This window comes from Crotalus tigris, unplaced genomic scaffold (assembly GCF_016545835.1).
Source record: "Crotalus tigris isolate CLP2741 ecotype Arizona unplaced genomic scaffold, ASM1654583v1 scf7180000017628.32516253702:7417878, whole genome shotgun sequence".
Classification (NCBI taxonomy): Eukaryota; Metazoa; Chordata; class Lepidosauria; order Squamata; family Viperidae; genus Crotalus; species Crotalus tigris.
Window position 1 is genome coordinate 326088 of NW_024096523.1, and position 17750 is coordinate 343837.

General features: G+C 34.8%; 1 protein-coding gene across 4 annotated transcripts in view; it reads right to left on the minus strand.

Moving 5' to 3' along the window:
* MEGF10 (multiple EGF like domains 10) overlaps window positions 1-17750 on the minus strand; it is a 113295-nt gene that overhangs the window by 86399 nt on the left and 9146 nt on the right. For all 4 annotated transcript variants that reach the window (XM_039334152.1, XM_039334153.1, XM_039334150.1 and 1 more), the window contains exons 2-3: window positions 2369-2501; window positions 750-851 (exon numbers count right to left, since the gene is read on the minus strand). In XM_039334152.1, coding sequence (XP_039190086.1) covers window positions 750-851; window positions 2369-2484 — 218 coding nt within the window. In that variant the 5' untranslated portion in view covers window positions 2485-2501. The remainder of the gene's footprint in view (window positions 1-749; window positions 852-2368; window positions 2502-17750) is intronic.

Here is a 17750-nt window from a genome sequence, read left to right on the forward strand (position 1 = left end):
ACATCTATCACAAATTCTGCAGAAATGCAGCTGACACCATATGGATTTGTGATCTGCACCTATTATTAAATGTTTTAACTAATGAATTGATACACATGCAGACCAATATTTAATTTTTAAATGCACAAAACCATTGTCAGACAAGGAAGGATAACAAGAACAAAGTGTACTTCTCCCATGTGTCACAAAGTTTACAAATTCAGAACTTTTAAAACTCAAAATGTTTCAACAATAAAAACAAATTCTGTGTTGTCCAAAAAGAATCAGTAAATAAATACATGCATTTATTTGTTAAATAAATTTAAGTAGCCACCCAATTCACACACAGTGGCTCCACTGTACGTAGCTGAAGCCGTGTATTCACTTCTGCCTCATACAAGAAGGGCTATTAAATACAGAGTAATTATACTGCAGAACTATTTGAAAATTTATGTTCTCAAGTAATTTTACTGAAACTATAATTTTAGAGAAAGAGAATATCTTTGCAGTCATTCAGTCCTGTTTAATCTAGTAACGCATTTCAAAATTCAGGGTAATATTTTCAAGGCTATCTTACAGAAGATAATTTATACATGTAAATATCAGTGGCATTATACATTAAAATATCCATATCATCTGACTTTGCAAATGCTTTCAATGTGCCACTATGCTTCAATATGTTTTCTACTGTTTTTAACATGTATCAACCAATAAATACTTATAAAACATCACTTTAAAAGGGTAATCAAAACAGAGTTACTAAAAATCACCTGTGTCGTGTACACTTAAACCAATTCAGTATGTCTGTACAGCTGGTGTAGTAAATCTGATCAAAAGGATGGGGATAGGATTCTTGCACTGTAACAGAATAACTGCACAGAAAAAAAAGGAATAAAATTATCGATTTTGCAATAAAATGATTAAACATGCACTTTGTTAGAGCAATTAACTGAAGAAGTTTCAAAGGGATGGAAATAAAGAGACATTATTGCTGAAAGTGAAAATAATTACATTTAAAAAAAATAAAAGTAGGTGGTAGATGCTCAGTTACATGAATATCTTTTGAGAATGTATGTCATTTCTGGGGTTCCAATTACCAATTGTTTAACCATCTGGGAATAGAAAGTTGGGCCACATAGGCTTTTTATTTAATTCAACATGAAACTTTTCATATTCTTAATTAAAGAGTATTTTTAATCAGTTTGTTCCTTCTATGATTATGTTGTAACTTCGATAAACTGTGAATGAAGGGTACACTTTTTATTGTTCTTCTAATTTGAGTTTCTCTATAAAATAATATTTTGGTACACCAAAAAGCCCTGCTGGAAACAAAACATATAATTTTAGTTAAATATTATAAAAATGTAACTGCAGTTCTTAGGTAATATTTCCTACTCTACCTATCATTTGCGTCCAGTATTTTCCTAATAGCTTCACTTAATGGCTGACATCTTCAGTGTACATTATAAATATCATCAATCATTGCATCACTTTGTACAACTACCAATGATACTTAAAATTGATAGATATGGAATAGGTAGTGCTGTAATTATATAATAGTAATAATAATAATAGTAGTAATAGTAATAGTAATAATAATAATAAAGTTGGAAGGGAACTTGGAGGTCATCGAGTCCAACCCCCTGCTCAGGCAGGAAACCCTATACCATTTCGGACAAATGGCTGTCCAATTTCTTCTTAAAAACTTCCAGTGTTGGAGCATTCACCGCTTCTGGAGGCAAGTTGTTCCACTGGTTAATTGTTCTAACTGTCAGGAAGTTTCTCCTTAGTTCTAGACTGTTTCTCTCCCTGATCAGTTTCCATCCGTTGCTTCTTGTCCTGCCTTCAGGTGTCTTGGAGAATAGCTTGACTCCCTCTTCTTTGTGGCAGCCCCTGAGATATTGGAACACTGCTATCATGTCTCCCCTCGTCCTTCTCTTTGCTAAACTAGACATACCCAATTCCAGCAACCGTTCCTTATATGTTTTAGCCTCCAGTCCTCTAATCATCTTTGTTGCTCTTCTCTGGACGTTTTTTTATGAAAAGAAAACATTCATGTAACTAAAAGCTAAGTTCAGTATGTAGAGTGTAATTTCTTTATTGAGAAATAAAACTGTACTTTACAAAACATTGAGTGTTTTATGTCACATCGGAAGCAATCTGCCAACCTTGCTGATTTTCACAAATTTCAGCAATATCACGTCTGTTAGTGTTTGGATGAAAGACCTCCAGGAAATTCCAGAGCTATATATGAAACTAGAAAAATTCAATATAGTCATTTCATGATGTCACCCATGTCTTGATGTTTGCCTATAATGTACATTTTATATAGACATCAGTTAAAATAACCATGCTAGTAGAATTTCAGAACTATTAAAAGAAGTGTTACCTCTCCCAGTGGCTACACACATTTGGATCCTCAAGATTTAGACAGATAGTTGAGACTATCCAGTGGTTCAAAAGCATGAGTGTGAAATGAACAAAGGTGTCCAAATAAAGAACCATCTTTTCAACATAAATGCCTGTAAAAAGAGAGAAAAAAGGATTGCTAATATTATGGCCAGGTACTATGCAAACTATTACTGTATAAAGTCAAATACTTTAGGGTAAACAACTAAAGCCAGTCCTGCTATGCAATAGAATAAGAAAACCTGCTTTATGCAGCATCTGAAGGAAATAATAGAAAGCAAGTGATTATGAATGGTGTAACACAACTTCCCATCTCAAATGCATTTTAATTTCAGCCCCATGCTTCTACTTAAACTGTATGTTGGTTTGGCAAGGACACCTTTTTTAGTGATATGCAAGATTTTAGAAATTAACATTATATCTTTTACTGCCTTTATGAAATGTCCAAGCAGCTTCAAGTTGAACTATAACTTTGTTTATTTATAATAACAAATTATATCAAGTGCTCAGTCCTTAATTTGCTTTTCCTAATCAAAATTTCATCCTCCAGCTAAGTTCCAGATATTTTGGGAAGTGGTAGTCAGTTCATCCCACTTCTGCTGGCTTCAGATTTATATATATAAATCCGGCATCTTTTTTTTATAGAAAAAAAGCAGTGTGTGTGTGTGTGTGTGTGTGTGTGTGTGTGTGTGTGTGTGTGTTTGATAAAAACAAATAAGTTCGAACACCAGGATAACATTAAACCAAAAACTGTTTAATAGAAGTGCTGAGCTTTCATCAGTCAGCACTGCCGACATCGTCAGAGCATAAAAAGCAAGGTTACTGGGAGTTCTCTTATATTACCAGCCGACTCTGCATTCAGTTTTTCAACCTGGTCATTGGTCCACTCATTGTCTCTAATTGTTTTATTTTTAAAGGGTACGTGTTTGCTGCTATGCTAATAGTTTCCAAGTTTGCTGTTCTCATTTTCCCTTTTCTCCCCCAATCCCTTTCCTTGTGCATGTCCAGCTGTCAAATTGTGCAGGGCACTTTCTTTCACTCTCCCCCCTCGCTTCCATCCCGAGACAAATCTGTTCCTCCCCAGTGGGGCTGTCGGCGGAATGTACATTCGGTGTAGTTCTTTTGCTCCTCCGTCCTGCCGCTGCTGCGCAAGTGTGAGTGTCCAGGAGCCGGCCTGTCAAGTGGGGAGGAACAGCCCCACAAAAGCTCAGCACTTGTATTAAACAGTTTTTGGTTTAATGTTATCCTGGTGTTCGAACTTATTTGTTTTTATCATATGGCTCTACCCAGGATTCGTATTTTTAATATAATTAGACACACACACACACACATACACACACACACGTATATAAAAAAGGGCTAAGTCAGAAACCTCTTAAAACATCAATTTTGAGTGTAGTAGATGAGTAAATGTATTCCAGTGTCTACAATGTACATTAGGCAAAATTGCAGAATTGTTTTAATGACACAGAATGCAAGCCTTGATTAATCAATTTAAAGACTCATTCCTACTTGCAGAAAAAGACTCACATTCAATATTAAAACCCATCTGATATAAAAAAAACAACATAGTGGTACAGGACAAAGGTAACAAGGGGAGGGACTACAGTTAACTACTCCTGTTCCTATCTTTTAACATGTCTAGATTCCCTGATAACATCAACATTTTAAAAGTATATAATTTTTCAATAGTAAGTCAGTTACATCAAAAAGAAATAAAAAAATGTACCCTCTTGTGCATTTTGATTTCAAACAAGCAGTATTTCAGTTATTAAGAAGGCAATTGTATTTCCTTTTTTAAAAATTATCAATAGATTTCCTTCTGAATACATTTAACAATAACAAAAAAAATCAATGTAAAAAAGTTTTGAGCTATTTGCATGAACTCCCTAAGGTAAAACATGATTACACCCTAGATCATTTGCCTAATTATTGAGAAAAATCAAAACAGATAATCAGTACAGCTGATTAGCATTGCTAACGTGGTCATGTTAGCAATATAATATAGAAGGTATATTTAACTCTTACTATAGGCACACATTTTAAAATGGCTTGTGTTAAGAGAATAAAGACTGTTTGATAAATGCCTCAAATAGTTTATATATTTCAATACCACAACACTGAAAGCGTATCCTCTAAAAAAGACTTACATTTAAAATGCTGGTGATACTATTGAGTGACAGAATAACTCAATATTAAATTAATGTAATGAGAACATTCAAGTGCAATCAGGAAATGCAGCTATTCCTTATTTAACAATGATAATTAGGACCGGCAACATCATCAATTAGCAACAGAGTCAAAAATCAGGATATCACATGACTGCACCAACTTACAAAGGTAGTTGCAGCAGTTGTTGCTGTTGTTAAGCACACCCTGCAGAGTGCTTCAGTGCAATGTTACCTGAGCACCATAAGTGACCTCCTGCCAGATTCTTCATTAATTTTGTTTGTCAGAAGCTGGCAGTAAAGATCACAAATGGCTATCTTGTAACCATGGGCCTCAGCAACCATTATAATGGTGAGCCGGTTGCCAAGCACCTAAATTATAATCAGGTGGTTCTGGGTACACTGTTATGGATGCAACTATGAGGATCAGTCTTAAGTCTTGTTGTTATGTGCTGTTGTAATTTCAATTTGTTGCTGAATGATTGGTTGTTCTGTGCTGATATTAATTACAATAGGAAGAATATAAAAGAAACTGGTGAATTAGATGATAAAAAAATCAAAATCTTTATGAAGATACTATAAGTTTGAACTGAGGAGGCAAGAAAAGAAGAATGTTTAGGAAGTACTGTTCAATGATCCCAGATTGGCATCTTCTCTTTAATCTCATTCTTTCAGAGATTCATTAACCAGTTCATCAGTCAGTCATAAGAATCAAAATTCCATAAAGTAACAATTATAAAAAAGTAAAAAGAAAGTATAAATTACCTGCAGAATTCTAAAATTAAATAAAAGAAAAAAGATACCCCAAATATAAGGCAAATAGAGTCTCATAGAACAAATTTAAAGACACAAACTATGACAAAACAAAGAAAAGCATCAGCCATACTAACAATTTAAAAATAACCCTATACAGAGACCTATTTGTCCAAAAAGTTATTTTTGTGGAATGTGTAATCAGCAAAACATTGCTATATATTTTTCATGTCTGCTATCCGTACAGGTAGGCAAGGAAGATCTTCCACTGTGGCTATCAGAAGATCAATATGTCAGTTTGTTGCACTTCTTTTTTTCCATATCTGAAGAATTACAGGTATTATTTAGGTCAGAGGTCCCCAACCTTTTGGGCACCAGGACCGGTTCCATGGAGAGAGGTCTTTCCACAGACTGTAGGGGGCATAGTTTCATGCATCCCATGGATGGGGCTCCGCTTGTTTGTGAAGACCATTTTCTGGCATGCCGCGGCCTGGTGCTGGTCCATGGACCGGCGGTTGGGGATCCTTGATCTAGGTCAGCTTCATCAGATAATAATTGGACAATATAATGATAAAGTAAAAAAATGGCTATGGTCTGTAATTACCAGCATAATTGTTTTTAAAAACCTGTACGTTGTTGGACCAAAAAGAAAAAATCTATTTAACTGATATATTTATATTTATTTTATCATTATATTTATTATATTACATTAAGTTATTATAACTTTTAGTATGATAGTTTACTTAGAAGATTAATTTTTACCTCTCATTTAACTCACCATGGTTTTATACATAGCAACCAAAAGCTTATATTTGAACATTGTTAAACCACAGTCCCCCTCTGTTCTCATAATTACTTCAGAGATAATACATTCCTCCTATTAGTCCAATCTAAGCATTCACTGAAAGTCCTAAGGCAGTCCACAAGATGGAGGTCTCTGGATGCCCTCCACAGCAATCATACAGAGGCATTCTTGAAGGATACAATTCTCAATTATGTATCTAAAGTTGTAAAAAAAAGCGCTTCTAAATTTACAAGATCATAGCCAAGTTTCATTATTAGGATGAGTTACTTGTTCTCTTATCTGACTTAACCCATATGTGTAATTCATCACATGTTAGAAATATATAGAAGAGCTCAAAAGGCAATTATTTTTTAAAAAAAAAATAATACTGCACTAATTTAGCTCAGCTAGTTGGCAATATCTGGTTAATTGTAGCTATACTATAAAACCAAATATAGTACTAAACTATTATATATAGTACTAATTAATACTTGGATATTATTATCCTTATTAGATATTTCCTGTGTTACCAGGAAATAACACAGCTGTTGGGTAGATTGGGATTCTGAAAAAACACATATCAGTTGTGTACTGCTGCCAAAAAAAAAACCCCAACCCTATATGAACATGTTCATGAACTCATCAGGAATTGATCTTTGAAAGAGACATAGCATTGTAGACTTTATAAGGTAATAGACTTTACACTAAGCAGTAGAAATAGAAAACACTATTTATTCATTTATCACATTTCTGCCATAACTGAGTTGGTAGCTTGCAACAAAATAAAAACAAGACATATAATATTACAAAATACTCCAAATACCTAAACCCACTAACAACATTTAAATGGCATCATATCCAAATATTCTCTAGAAGAGTTCCATCATCAACTTCTTCCCAAAGTTAAACAGGGTGAATGTCCAACAAGAGGCAATTTCAGAGGGCTGGCCCTACAACAATAAAACACTTCCAAGCTTCAGCTCCTTTATTTGCTTGTTTTTTATTTATTCATAAAATTTATACAATGCCTATCTCACTATCTAAAAGCTCAGTGGTTAAGACACTGGGTTTGTCAGCTGGAAAGCTGGAAAGCCAAGTTTGAGACCTGAGCATCGCATCCTGTCCTCGCCCCAGCTCCTGCCAAACTATAAGTTTGAAAGCATGCAAATGCAAGTAGATAAATAGGTACCACTTTGGTTGGCAAGTAACAGTGCTCCGTGATATCCTGCTGGCCACATGACCATGGAAATGTCTTCAGACAGCAGTGGTTCAATGGCCTTGAAAGGAAGATAAGCACTGCCCCCTCTAGTCAGCAACAACTAGTGCAGTAAAATCCATAGGGATTACTTTACCTTTTTCTTTAATCTCAGTATTTAAGTGACCCTGGGCAGTTTACAGATTAGAACCATATAGCTGTATAAAAAGAGACATAGTTTAAAAGATAGAATTTTTAAAACAGCTAAAGTTTAAAAAGGTGGAGGGAATGCCCATAAGCCACCAACCATCCCCTAGAATGCATATTACTATTGTATCCCCATGCTAGTTGGTAGAGCCAATTCTTAACCCTCTTCTGGAAGACCAGCCTCACTTCTGGGCAATATGTTCCACAGGACTAGGGCAACAGCAGAGAAGGTTATCTTCCTAGACCTTGCCGATAAAAGAAATAACCAGTGGGGTCCATAATATAACCTCCCTGCTTAATCGGGTAAGATGAGTTGATACAATTGGACAAGATGGTTCCACAGGTAACATGCTCCCATACCAAGAAGGGCTTTAAAGGTGATAGCCAATATCTTGAATTGGACCCAGAAGCAAATTGGCATCTAATGAGGCTCACGCAGCAGAGACATTACATGTACAATATTTGTACCGCCACATTCTGCACCAGCTGCAGTTTCTGGATACTTTACAAGGGTACCCCAAATGGAACGCATTGCAATAGTTCTCAAGGGAGATGACAAAGAAGGGCTTCCAATCCTGGCACACAATACAAAGCTGAGCAAAGGCTCTCCTAGCTATGACTGCCCCCTGCTCTTTGAGCAGGAATCATGAGTCCAGGAGGAACCCCAGATTTGACTTCCTGAAAATCAGGACGAACCAGCTGTGGCTCCAACAGGTTCATATTGGTCAGGCCAAATCCTACTTCTGCAAGTAACTTAGTTGCCCAATCATGAAGGGCATTATAGAGGAAAACCAACACTTCTAATGTTTGCACATTAACTACATAAATTCATTTATAGGTGATAAACAATCCTTTTTATTAGGCATATAAATACTCTGATAATGAAAAAATGATTTTTCATAAAATAACTCAGTTGTTATTTATATCACTGTAGTCTTTTTCACGCCCTTTTTAAAAAAAATACAAAATCCAATGTCATTAAGTCCGCAAAAGTGTTTTATTTTTTAATCTGTTTTGGAAAGGACTTGAAACACTATTAAAGTGTTTTCTAATGTCCTAGAAAATGTAACAAATCTCTTTATTTGTAATTAATATAATTCCCAGATAATTTATCTATTACAATGTGAAAACTGACTATTTTTAGATTATTTGAAATCTTTTGATAGGAAATTCAGAAGTTAATTCCTTGCTGTGAGCAATATTGTGAGTTTATTTTTATTATCATAAGCCAAAAGGGATTTCAATTTTCAAACAGTCATCCTTAGAAAATATTTGAAAATATTGTTAAATCTGACTATATTCTCCTTTAGAAAGTAGATAGTATTTTTTTTATTTTTATTGAAAATTTTTATTTTTTAAAACATACAATCATTTATAAAAATACAATAAAATTTTAAAATAGAGAACCCCCCCCCTTACCCTCCCTCCCACCCACCCCCTCCCTTCACTTCCCAGAGCAGAATACAGGGTTAAGAAAAAAAAAGAAAAAGAAAATTATAATAATTAAAAAAAAGAAAAAAAAAGAGAAAGAAAAAAAATATCATAATTAACCTTTAACTCCATAACTTATAAAACAATTCTCTATAATATTTGATATTCATTCATAAAATAAATAAAATTTTTTAATTCCATATTTTTTCTGAATATAATCTATCCACCTTCCCCATACAGTAATATATCTTTCTTGTGTATGATCCTTTAAATAAGCAGAAATTTTTGCCATTTCTGCAAAACTAGATACTTTAAATATCCATTCTTCTAAAGTAGGCAAAGAATCTTTCTTCCAATATAGACCTACTAGTAACCTTGCTGCAGTTAATAAATTCAACATCAAAGTAGTTTCTTTTTCATTTAAGTCAACAAAAATACCAAGTAAAAATAGTTGAGGAGTAAACTTTATCTTCTTTCTAAAAATCTTTTGAATGTTCCACCAAATCATAATCCAAAAAGCCTTTACTTTTTTACAATTCCACCAAATATGAAAGTATGTCGCATCATTATTGCCACATCTCCAACATTTGGGCTGTATGTTGGAATACATACAAGATAATTTTTTAGGATCTAAATGCCATCTATAAAACATTTTATAAAAATTTTCTCTCAAATTTTGAGCTTGTGTAAATTTAACATTTCTTATCCAAATTATCTCCCATAAATCCAATGAGATCGGCTCCTGTATATTCTGAGCCCATTTAATCATACAATCTTTAACCAATTCTGTTTCCGAATCTAACTCTAATAAAACATTATATATTCTTTTTATATGAGCCGGACCTTGGTTTTTAATCTGAATAACCAATTGTCTATCTTCTAGTGTTATTCCCTCTTTCTTGTCTACAGTCCATCTATCCATTATTTGTAAATATTGAAACCATGACTGTAGAATATTTTGCTGCCTTAATACATCTAGGGATTTCAAATGCCAATTCGAACCAGAACAAATTAACAATTCTTTATATGAAATTTTATCAAAATTTGTCCCCTTAGAGGTTCCCTCAATTGCATGTCTGGGAATCCCCCAGATAGGTATTTTATAATTTAATCTATAATAATACTTCTTCCAAACACGAAGTAAGGCATTCCTCAAAATATGTGATTTAAAAGTCCGATCAACTTTCTTATTAAAAATTAAATATGCATGCCAACCATATATTAAATCCCAACCTTCCAAAAAAAGAATATCCATATTTGTTAAATTAAGCCAATCACTTAACCAAGTTAGGGCGGCTGCATCATAATATAATTTCAAATTGGGTGCCTTAAGTCCCCCTCTTTCTCGAGCATCCTGTAATATCTTAAATTTAACCCTTGGTTTCTTCCCGGCCCATATAAAATTATTGATACCCTTTTGCCATTCCTCCAAATTTGCCTCTTTTTTAAGAATAGGTATCATCTGAAACAAAAAAAGAAACTTTGGTAGAACATTCATTTTTACAGCTGAAATTCTCCCCAACAATGACAATTGCAATTTTTTCCAATCTATTAAATCCTTTTGGACTTTTGCCCATAGTGGTTCATAATTGTTCTTGTACAATTTTCCATTTGAAGCAGTTAGATATACTCCCAAGTATTTAACCTTTTTTACCATCTGAAAACCTGTGGCTTTAATCAAACTTTCCCTTTCTTTAACTGACATATTCTTAGATAATATCTTAGTCTTATAATTATTAACTTTAAAACCAGAAACATTCCCATACTGTGTTATAAGTTCTAATAAACCATCAATCGCCTGATTCGGCTGTTCCAAAATTAAAACCAAATCATCCGCAAATGCCCGCAATTTATACTCATTCTTCCTTATCTTTACACCCTTAATTAACTTCGATTCCCGAATCTGAATCAATAAAATTTCCAATGTTAAAACAAATAACAATGGGGATAATGGACATCCTTGTCTTGTCCCTTTTTGAATATTGAAATTCTCAGTCAATCCCCCATTTACAACAATTTGTGCAGATTGCTGCTGATATATAGCTTTAAGTGCATGTAAAAAATTATCCCCAAAATTCATTTTCTCTACCAAAGAAAATAAAAATTGCCAGTCCAATTGATCAAAAGCTTTTTCAGCGTCCAAAAAGATAAAAGCCACAGGAATCTGATTATTCTTATCCAAGTACTCAATTAAGTTAATAATTTGTCTAACATTATGTTTCATATATCTCCCTGTTATAAATCCTGCTTGATCACTATGAATCAAGTCTTTCATAACCTGCATTAATCTATTTGCCAAAATTTTTGTAAAGATCTTATAATCAACATTCAATAATGAAATTGGCCTATAATTCTTAGGCTCTGTAAGATCCTGATCTTCCTTCGGAATCAGTGATATAAAAGCTCTTTTCCAAGAAGGAGGAACTTGCATACCCAACAAAATACTATTAAAGAGTTCCTTTAGTGGCTCTATCATTTCTTCAGATAAAATCTTATAATACCTAGAAGTCAGTCCATCTGTTCCAGGAGACTTTCCAACCTTTAACTGCTTAATAGCTAAGCCAATTTCCTCCACAGTAATTAAACTATTCATCCCATTTTGTTGTTCCTCTGAAAGTCTAGGAAAATGTACTGATTGTAAATATTTATCTATATCCAAACCCCTTATATTATCACTTGAATATAATTTTGTGTAAAAGTCCAAAAAGCTTTTTTTAATCAAATCTTGCTGAAAAACCTCAGTACCTTTATATTTTACTTTCTCTATAATTCTAGCTTTCTGTTTCTTTCGTAACTGATAAGCCAACCACCTCCCAGGCTTATTCGCATTGCAAAAAGTATTATGTCTCATATACGACAGATTGGTAGCCACCTGATCTGCCATCAACATGTTAAATTGTTCCTTAAGCATCTTTATAGATACCTTTAAATTATTATCAGTAGGGTTAAGAACCAACTCTTGTTCTTTTGATTTGATCTCTTCTTCTATTTCTCTACGTCTTTGTGACCCTTTTTCCCTAAAAACTTTATTCAATTGAATCAAAATTCCCCTCATATATGCTTTACTAGCGTCCCACACCATAGACATCGATGTTCCCTTATTCATATTTATAGTAAAAAAGTCCTTTAAATGTTCTTTACACTTTTGTACGAACTCCTCCCGATTAAATAAGTTCTCATTCAATCTCCAGGATCTTCTATTCCCGTCTTCCGAATATAACTCCATCCACACCGGACTATGATCTGACAATGTTCTAGGAAAAATTTTCACCTTCCTCACTCTAGGGAGGAAGTCACTAGTAATCAAAAAAAAATCAATCCTTGAAAATGACTGGTGTCTATCAGAATAAAAGGTAAAGTCTCTATCACTTGTATTCCTTTCTCGCCAAATATCAATAAGCTCCAATTCTTCCTTCAAATCAAAGAAAGTCATAGGTAATTTAGTTTGAATAAAAGTTTTAGAGGAACTTCTTTTGTCTATAGTTGGGTCTAAAACCCCATTCCAGTCACCCATCAAAATTACCGATTTATAATCCAACTGAGATATCTTGCCATGCAGCAACTTATAAAATTGTTTCTGTTGTTGATTGGGAGCATATAGTCCAACAATAAGAACCTTTCGGCCTTGTAATAATAATTCCACAAAAAGATATCTTCCTTCAGAATCAGCCTCAATTAGTTTAGCTGAAAAAGTTTTCTTCACATAAATTACCACTCCCCCTTTTTTCCCAGGGGCTGGAGCAGTAAAATGTGTGCCCAGACAGGAATTCATCAAAAATTTAGAATCCTTTAAAGTTATATGAGTCTCCTGCAAACATATCAAATCATTATTATGTTGTTTCAAATAATGGAAAATCTTTCTTCGTTTCTGGGGCACGTTTAAGCCATTAACATTCCAGGTCAGGAACCTGACCATCTCCACCGGCCTGGAGCCTCTGGAGCATGGCCTGCAGATCTGCTGTCGAAGATCTTTTTGGTCTTGCCCCTCCCACAGGCTCTGTAACAACCAAACTTTCACCACTCTTCTGCAACTGCTCTTTTTCTTTACGTTTATGGGCAGCTCGTGTCATCCTTTGCTCTTTTATGTCAGAATTCGGTGCAGCTTGTTCCATAACCATCATTGATGAGGCTCCTGCCATAAGAGACTCTTCCGTCATCCTTATTTGTGGAGGTGGTGACAATCTTGCTTTTAAGATAGACTGATAAAAATCTCTTGCTTTGGAAACAGTAGTTAATCTGTGACGTATCCCTTCATAATTTACTATTATTCCTCTTGGAATCTCCCATCTGAACTGAATTTGACGATGTTTCAACTCATCAGACAAGAAAGTAAAATCTTTTCTGGCTCTTAAAATTTTTGGAGGTATCTCTTTTAAAATTATCACGTCTTGATCAGCAATTTGAAACTTTTGTTTGTAAAAAGCCTGTATAATTTCATTACGGATAGATCTTCTAGAAAAATAAATAACCACATCTCTTGGTAGATTTCTCTGTCTAGCAACCCGTGAATTAACTCTAAAAAATTTTTCTATCTCATTCTCAATTATTTCAGGCCGCCAACCAATATTAGGAGCAATATCTTTCACAATAAGCATCTTTAAGTCTTCCTGAGGGTTCTCCCTCAGGCCTCTGATACGCAATGCGTGTTCCATCTCCCTATATTGTGAAATGATTTGTTCATCCTGTGTAATTTCTATCTTGTTCTCTACCTCCTGCATTCTAAATTCCATCCTTGATGCATTTTCAGTAATCTTTTCCATCTGGTCATCAATCCTTTCTATGTGCAGGGCTAGGCCCTGAAAGGCCAGAAGGATATGGTCTCTTAATTGTTTATTCTTTTTCTCCAATAATTCTTCTGTATTAGCCCTCTCTGCAATTATAAGATCTTTTACCTCCTCCTTAATATCCAAGGCATGCTGTTTTAAAGCATCTTGTAAATCATTAAGAGAAATTGCAGGAGGAGGAGGAGAAGGTGGAGGTGATTTTGGTTTCTGAGATGCAGGCTGAGGCATTGGAGAAGAAATAGGAACCTTAGGGGCGGGAGGCAGACGTTTTGAAGCCATTTTCTTAAGTTCCAAGAAGAAAGATTCTTATTGAAAAAAAAAAGGGCACAGTTCTTTTAAGTGTTCTTTAAAAAAAGAGAAAAAAAAATAGAGAAAAAAAGAGGAAAGAATAAAAGCCAAATTCTTACTTCTGTATTTAAAGAGTTAATCTGTATCCAGGTTTTACTCTGTAATGCAAATCAGGCAAGAAAGACGATCGCCATTTTAGTTTTCACTTTCCCTTTCTTCTAAAGGGAAAGTGAACAAAAGAAAAGGAAGAGGAAACTTGCTGAAGTTAAAGGCACCATCAAACTTAAGCACAGTCTCTCCTGGTCTGCTCCGTCTGCTTTCAAATACTCACAAGCAGCTGGAAAAAAAAGCAGATGTGGAAGCGGCAACTTGCTTCATCCCAAAAACTTCGGAATGAAGTCTCCCTGGAACGCGGAGTTGCTCAGGCTCCGAGGGAGCTCTACCCTCCGATCCCCAAAATAACAGGAATCCAGGGGAGCTCTTACCTCTACCTGAGAGCTCTCCTCCTCCCTTTTTCCCAGGGAGGAGATTCAAGCCGCGGGACAGCTGATTGTCAAAGTCCCGCGGCTTTTACACGCACCAGGAACGGGCGTCTTTGTAAAACGCCGCCATTCGTCATCGCTGGAACCACCGGAAGTTGAGAAAGTAGATAGTATTAATAAAGGATATTCTACATAAAGAGTTTTTATATATTTTACAAAAAATATTGTTTCTAGTACTATCTAAGAAAAGAACAACAAAGATGATTAGGGGACTAGAGGCTAAAACATATGAAGAATGGTTACAGGAACTGGGCATGGCTAGTCTAGTGAAGAGAAAGACCAGTGGAGACATGATAACAGTGTTCCAATATTTGAAGGGCTGTCATACCAAAGCACCTGAAGGCCAGACAAGGAATAACAGATGAAAACTGATCAAGGAGAGATTCAACCTGGAAATAAGGAGAAATTGTCTGACAGTGAGAACAATCAACCAATGGAACAGACTGTCTTCAGATGTTGTTGGTGCTACATCACTGGAGGCTTTCAAGAAGAGACTGGACTGCCATCTGTCAGAAATGGTGTAAGGGCTCCTGCTTGGCCAGACGGTTGGACTAGATCAGAGGTCCCCAACCTTGGGCACCAGGGACTGGTTCTGTGGAGAAAGGTTTTTCCACAGACCGGAGACTGCAGGGTTTTGTGTACTGCCTGCATCCCACGGATGGGGCTTTGTTTGTTTGTGCAGACCGGTTGCTGGCATGCTGGACTAGATGACCCACAAGGTCCCTTCCAACTTTGTTATTCTATTCTATTCTAATTAACTACTGAGATACTGCATGAAATAATCAAAATTTTAGTGAAATATTAACTTAATGAGCCACTTTATTAAGCTTATGTACTCTCCATAGTAAAAATTAGGAGAGAATGATGTACAGCTCAGTTGCAACATAAGTTAGGAAGTAATTTACAATGATTTTTTGGAGTGTGTATTATTCTACACCAAAAAAATATGCCAACTGGTGTTGATAGTTTCTCTCAAACAGTACCTTCTATTAGTTTTTAAAATTAGTCTGTTATAAAATATTTGTGTACGTTGGTTATTTGGTACTTTTTGTTGCTGATTATCCTAATCTTTTATTTTCAACATCAATAGTCCTTGTTTTAACTAAGTCCTTTTAGCTCAGTTCCATATATTATTTTCTATTCCCCTTTGCCTTTTTTTACATGCAGCTTAATAATGCATAGGATAAATCACCATTTCTTTAATTATTTCAATACTGTTGCAATCCAGAGAAATCCGTGGGAAAAATATGACAGAATTTCACCCAAATCCTACTAATTTTTAACTTTCTTATTTTTTTTATCGTAGGCAAACTGATAAAGAAGAGTACAAATAAAATGATGGAGGTGTGTCTTTGATATGAACTTTTCCAATATTTTTTAAAATATTCATATGTAAATAAAGTCTGTTCAAATTTTGTATTAAGTTTAACTGACAGGTACACTTTGGAAACAGTTGTAATCTGTCTGTTAAAATAAAGATTAAAAGATCAAGTTTCCCTTAACTTCCAAACTGGTCAAGCCACAGCTGGTGCATCAGATTTTGAGCAACTGCTCAATGTATGTACAACAAGGCTTCTGTCTTGCTATTGGGTTTGCTCAGGTCATCTGCATGTGGCATGGATTAAAGTAGCCATAAAGCTTTTATATATATATATAAAACTAGGCTAAACAATAAGATTACAGGCCAAACTCTTCTGACACTGGTAAATTTTGCCTTCTAATATGTTCTTCAGAGGGATTAAATTCACAGGGCAAAACTGTATGAACATACATTTTTGCAACAGTATTGAAAGAATTAAAAATGGTGATTTATCCTATGCATTGTTAAGCTGCATGTAAAAAAAAGGGAAAAGGGAATAGAAAATAATATAGGGAGGGAAATCTCTCAAAATATCAAGCAAATATATGTTTTCAATAGGAATGATTCACTTCCTTGCACCAAAAAAGCTCCTTATATAAAAAAACAAAATTCTACAATATAAAAATCCCCAAAACCCCACTGACTCAACACCCATTCTCCCGGCAACAAGCACAATCACACCAGCCACTTAATTAGCTCTGTTAACATGGAGTCTCCAGATCCACTGACAGAACCATGTCTTCAGGGCCTTCCAAAAAAGTGTCAAGGTTGGGGCCAATCTTATTTCTGGAGGAATGATATTCCAAAGGGAGGGAACCATCACACAGAAGGATCCCATTAGATGTACTTTTTTAACAGATGGGATCAGTAACATAGCTTGCCTTCCTGTTCTGAGGGGCTGGGTATATGTAACTAGGGATACTTGTGACCTTATCAGAAGCATCCTAACAAACTGGATGCTTGACTAGGGGATTTTGATTCCTGAGATAAGCTTGCCAGGATTCTTTGCCCTAAGTGTGTCTCTCTGTGTATGATATAAATGTCACATATTTAAGTGACGTACCAGTATTATGGAAGCAGCATTATTAAAACTAGAACAAAACTGTCATGTTTATTTTTGAATTACAATTCTTTGGTTATTCTGTGCTACATTAAAAAATCCTAAATTTTGGTTTTCTTATCATTTTAAAATATATTAATATTGCAATAGAAGACAATATATGCAGCTTGGGGTTGATCTGTAGAGTCCTTCATGCTTCTGAGCTTGGTTGTCTGCTTGCAAATATTTCATTACCCAACTAGATACATCTAGTCAGGTAATAAAACACCTGCAAGCCAATCACCAAACTCAGAAGGTACCAAGAACTCCACATATTAATACTGATTATTTAATATAGAAATTGTAACTTTTTAGACAGAAAAAAAATACAGTAATTAAATTCTGCTAAAATAATGCACCGCAATTTAAAATGTTCTTCAATGAGAGCTCATGCAAGCCTTCCAGGCATAATTTACAAAGTATTTTTGAACAGCATATGGTCTATTACTCACTTTCCCACCCACCATGTCTGGTATGACTGAAAATCCCAAAGGATTATTTTTATATTTAAATAAAGGTTCTTCTTGTCAAAATTGCTTTCTACAAATAGTAACAATCTGTCTATCCTTTATTAACTGAACCTATTCAGCTGTGTTGTCAATTTTCCTAGAAGGCTTGATGTAGTTGGCAGAAAGAATATATTACCGTATACTGTCAGTAAAGACAAATTCCATTTCTGGACTAGGCATAGATGTGTTAATTGTTTCTTCAGTTTGTTCCTTACTTAGTGCTAAACATAATCAGAAAGTTA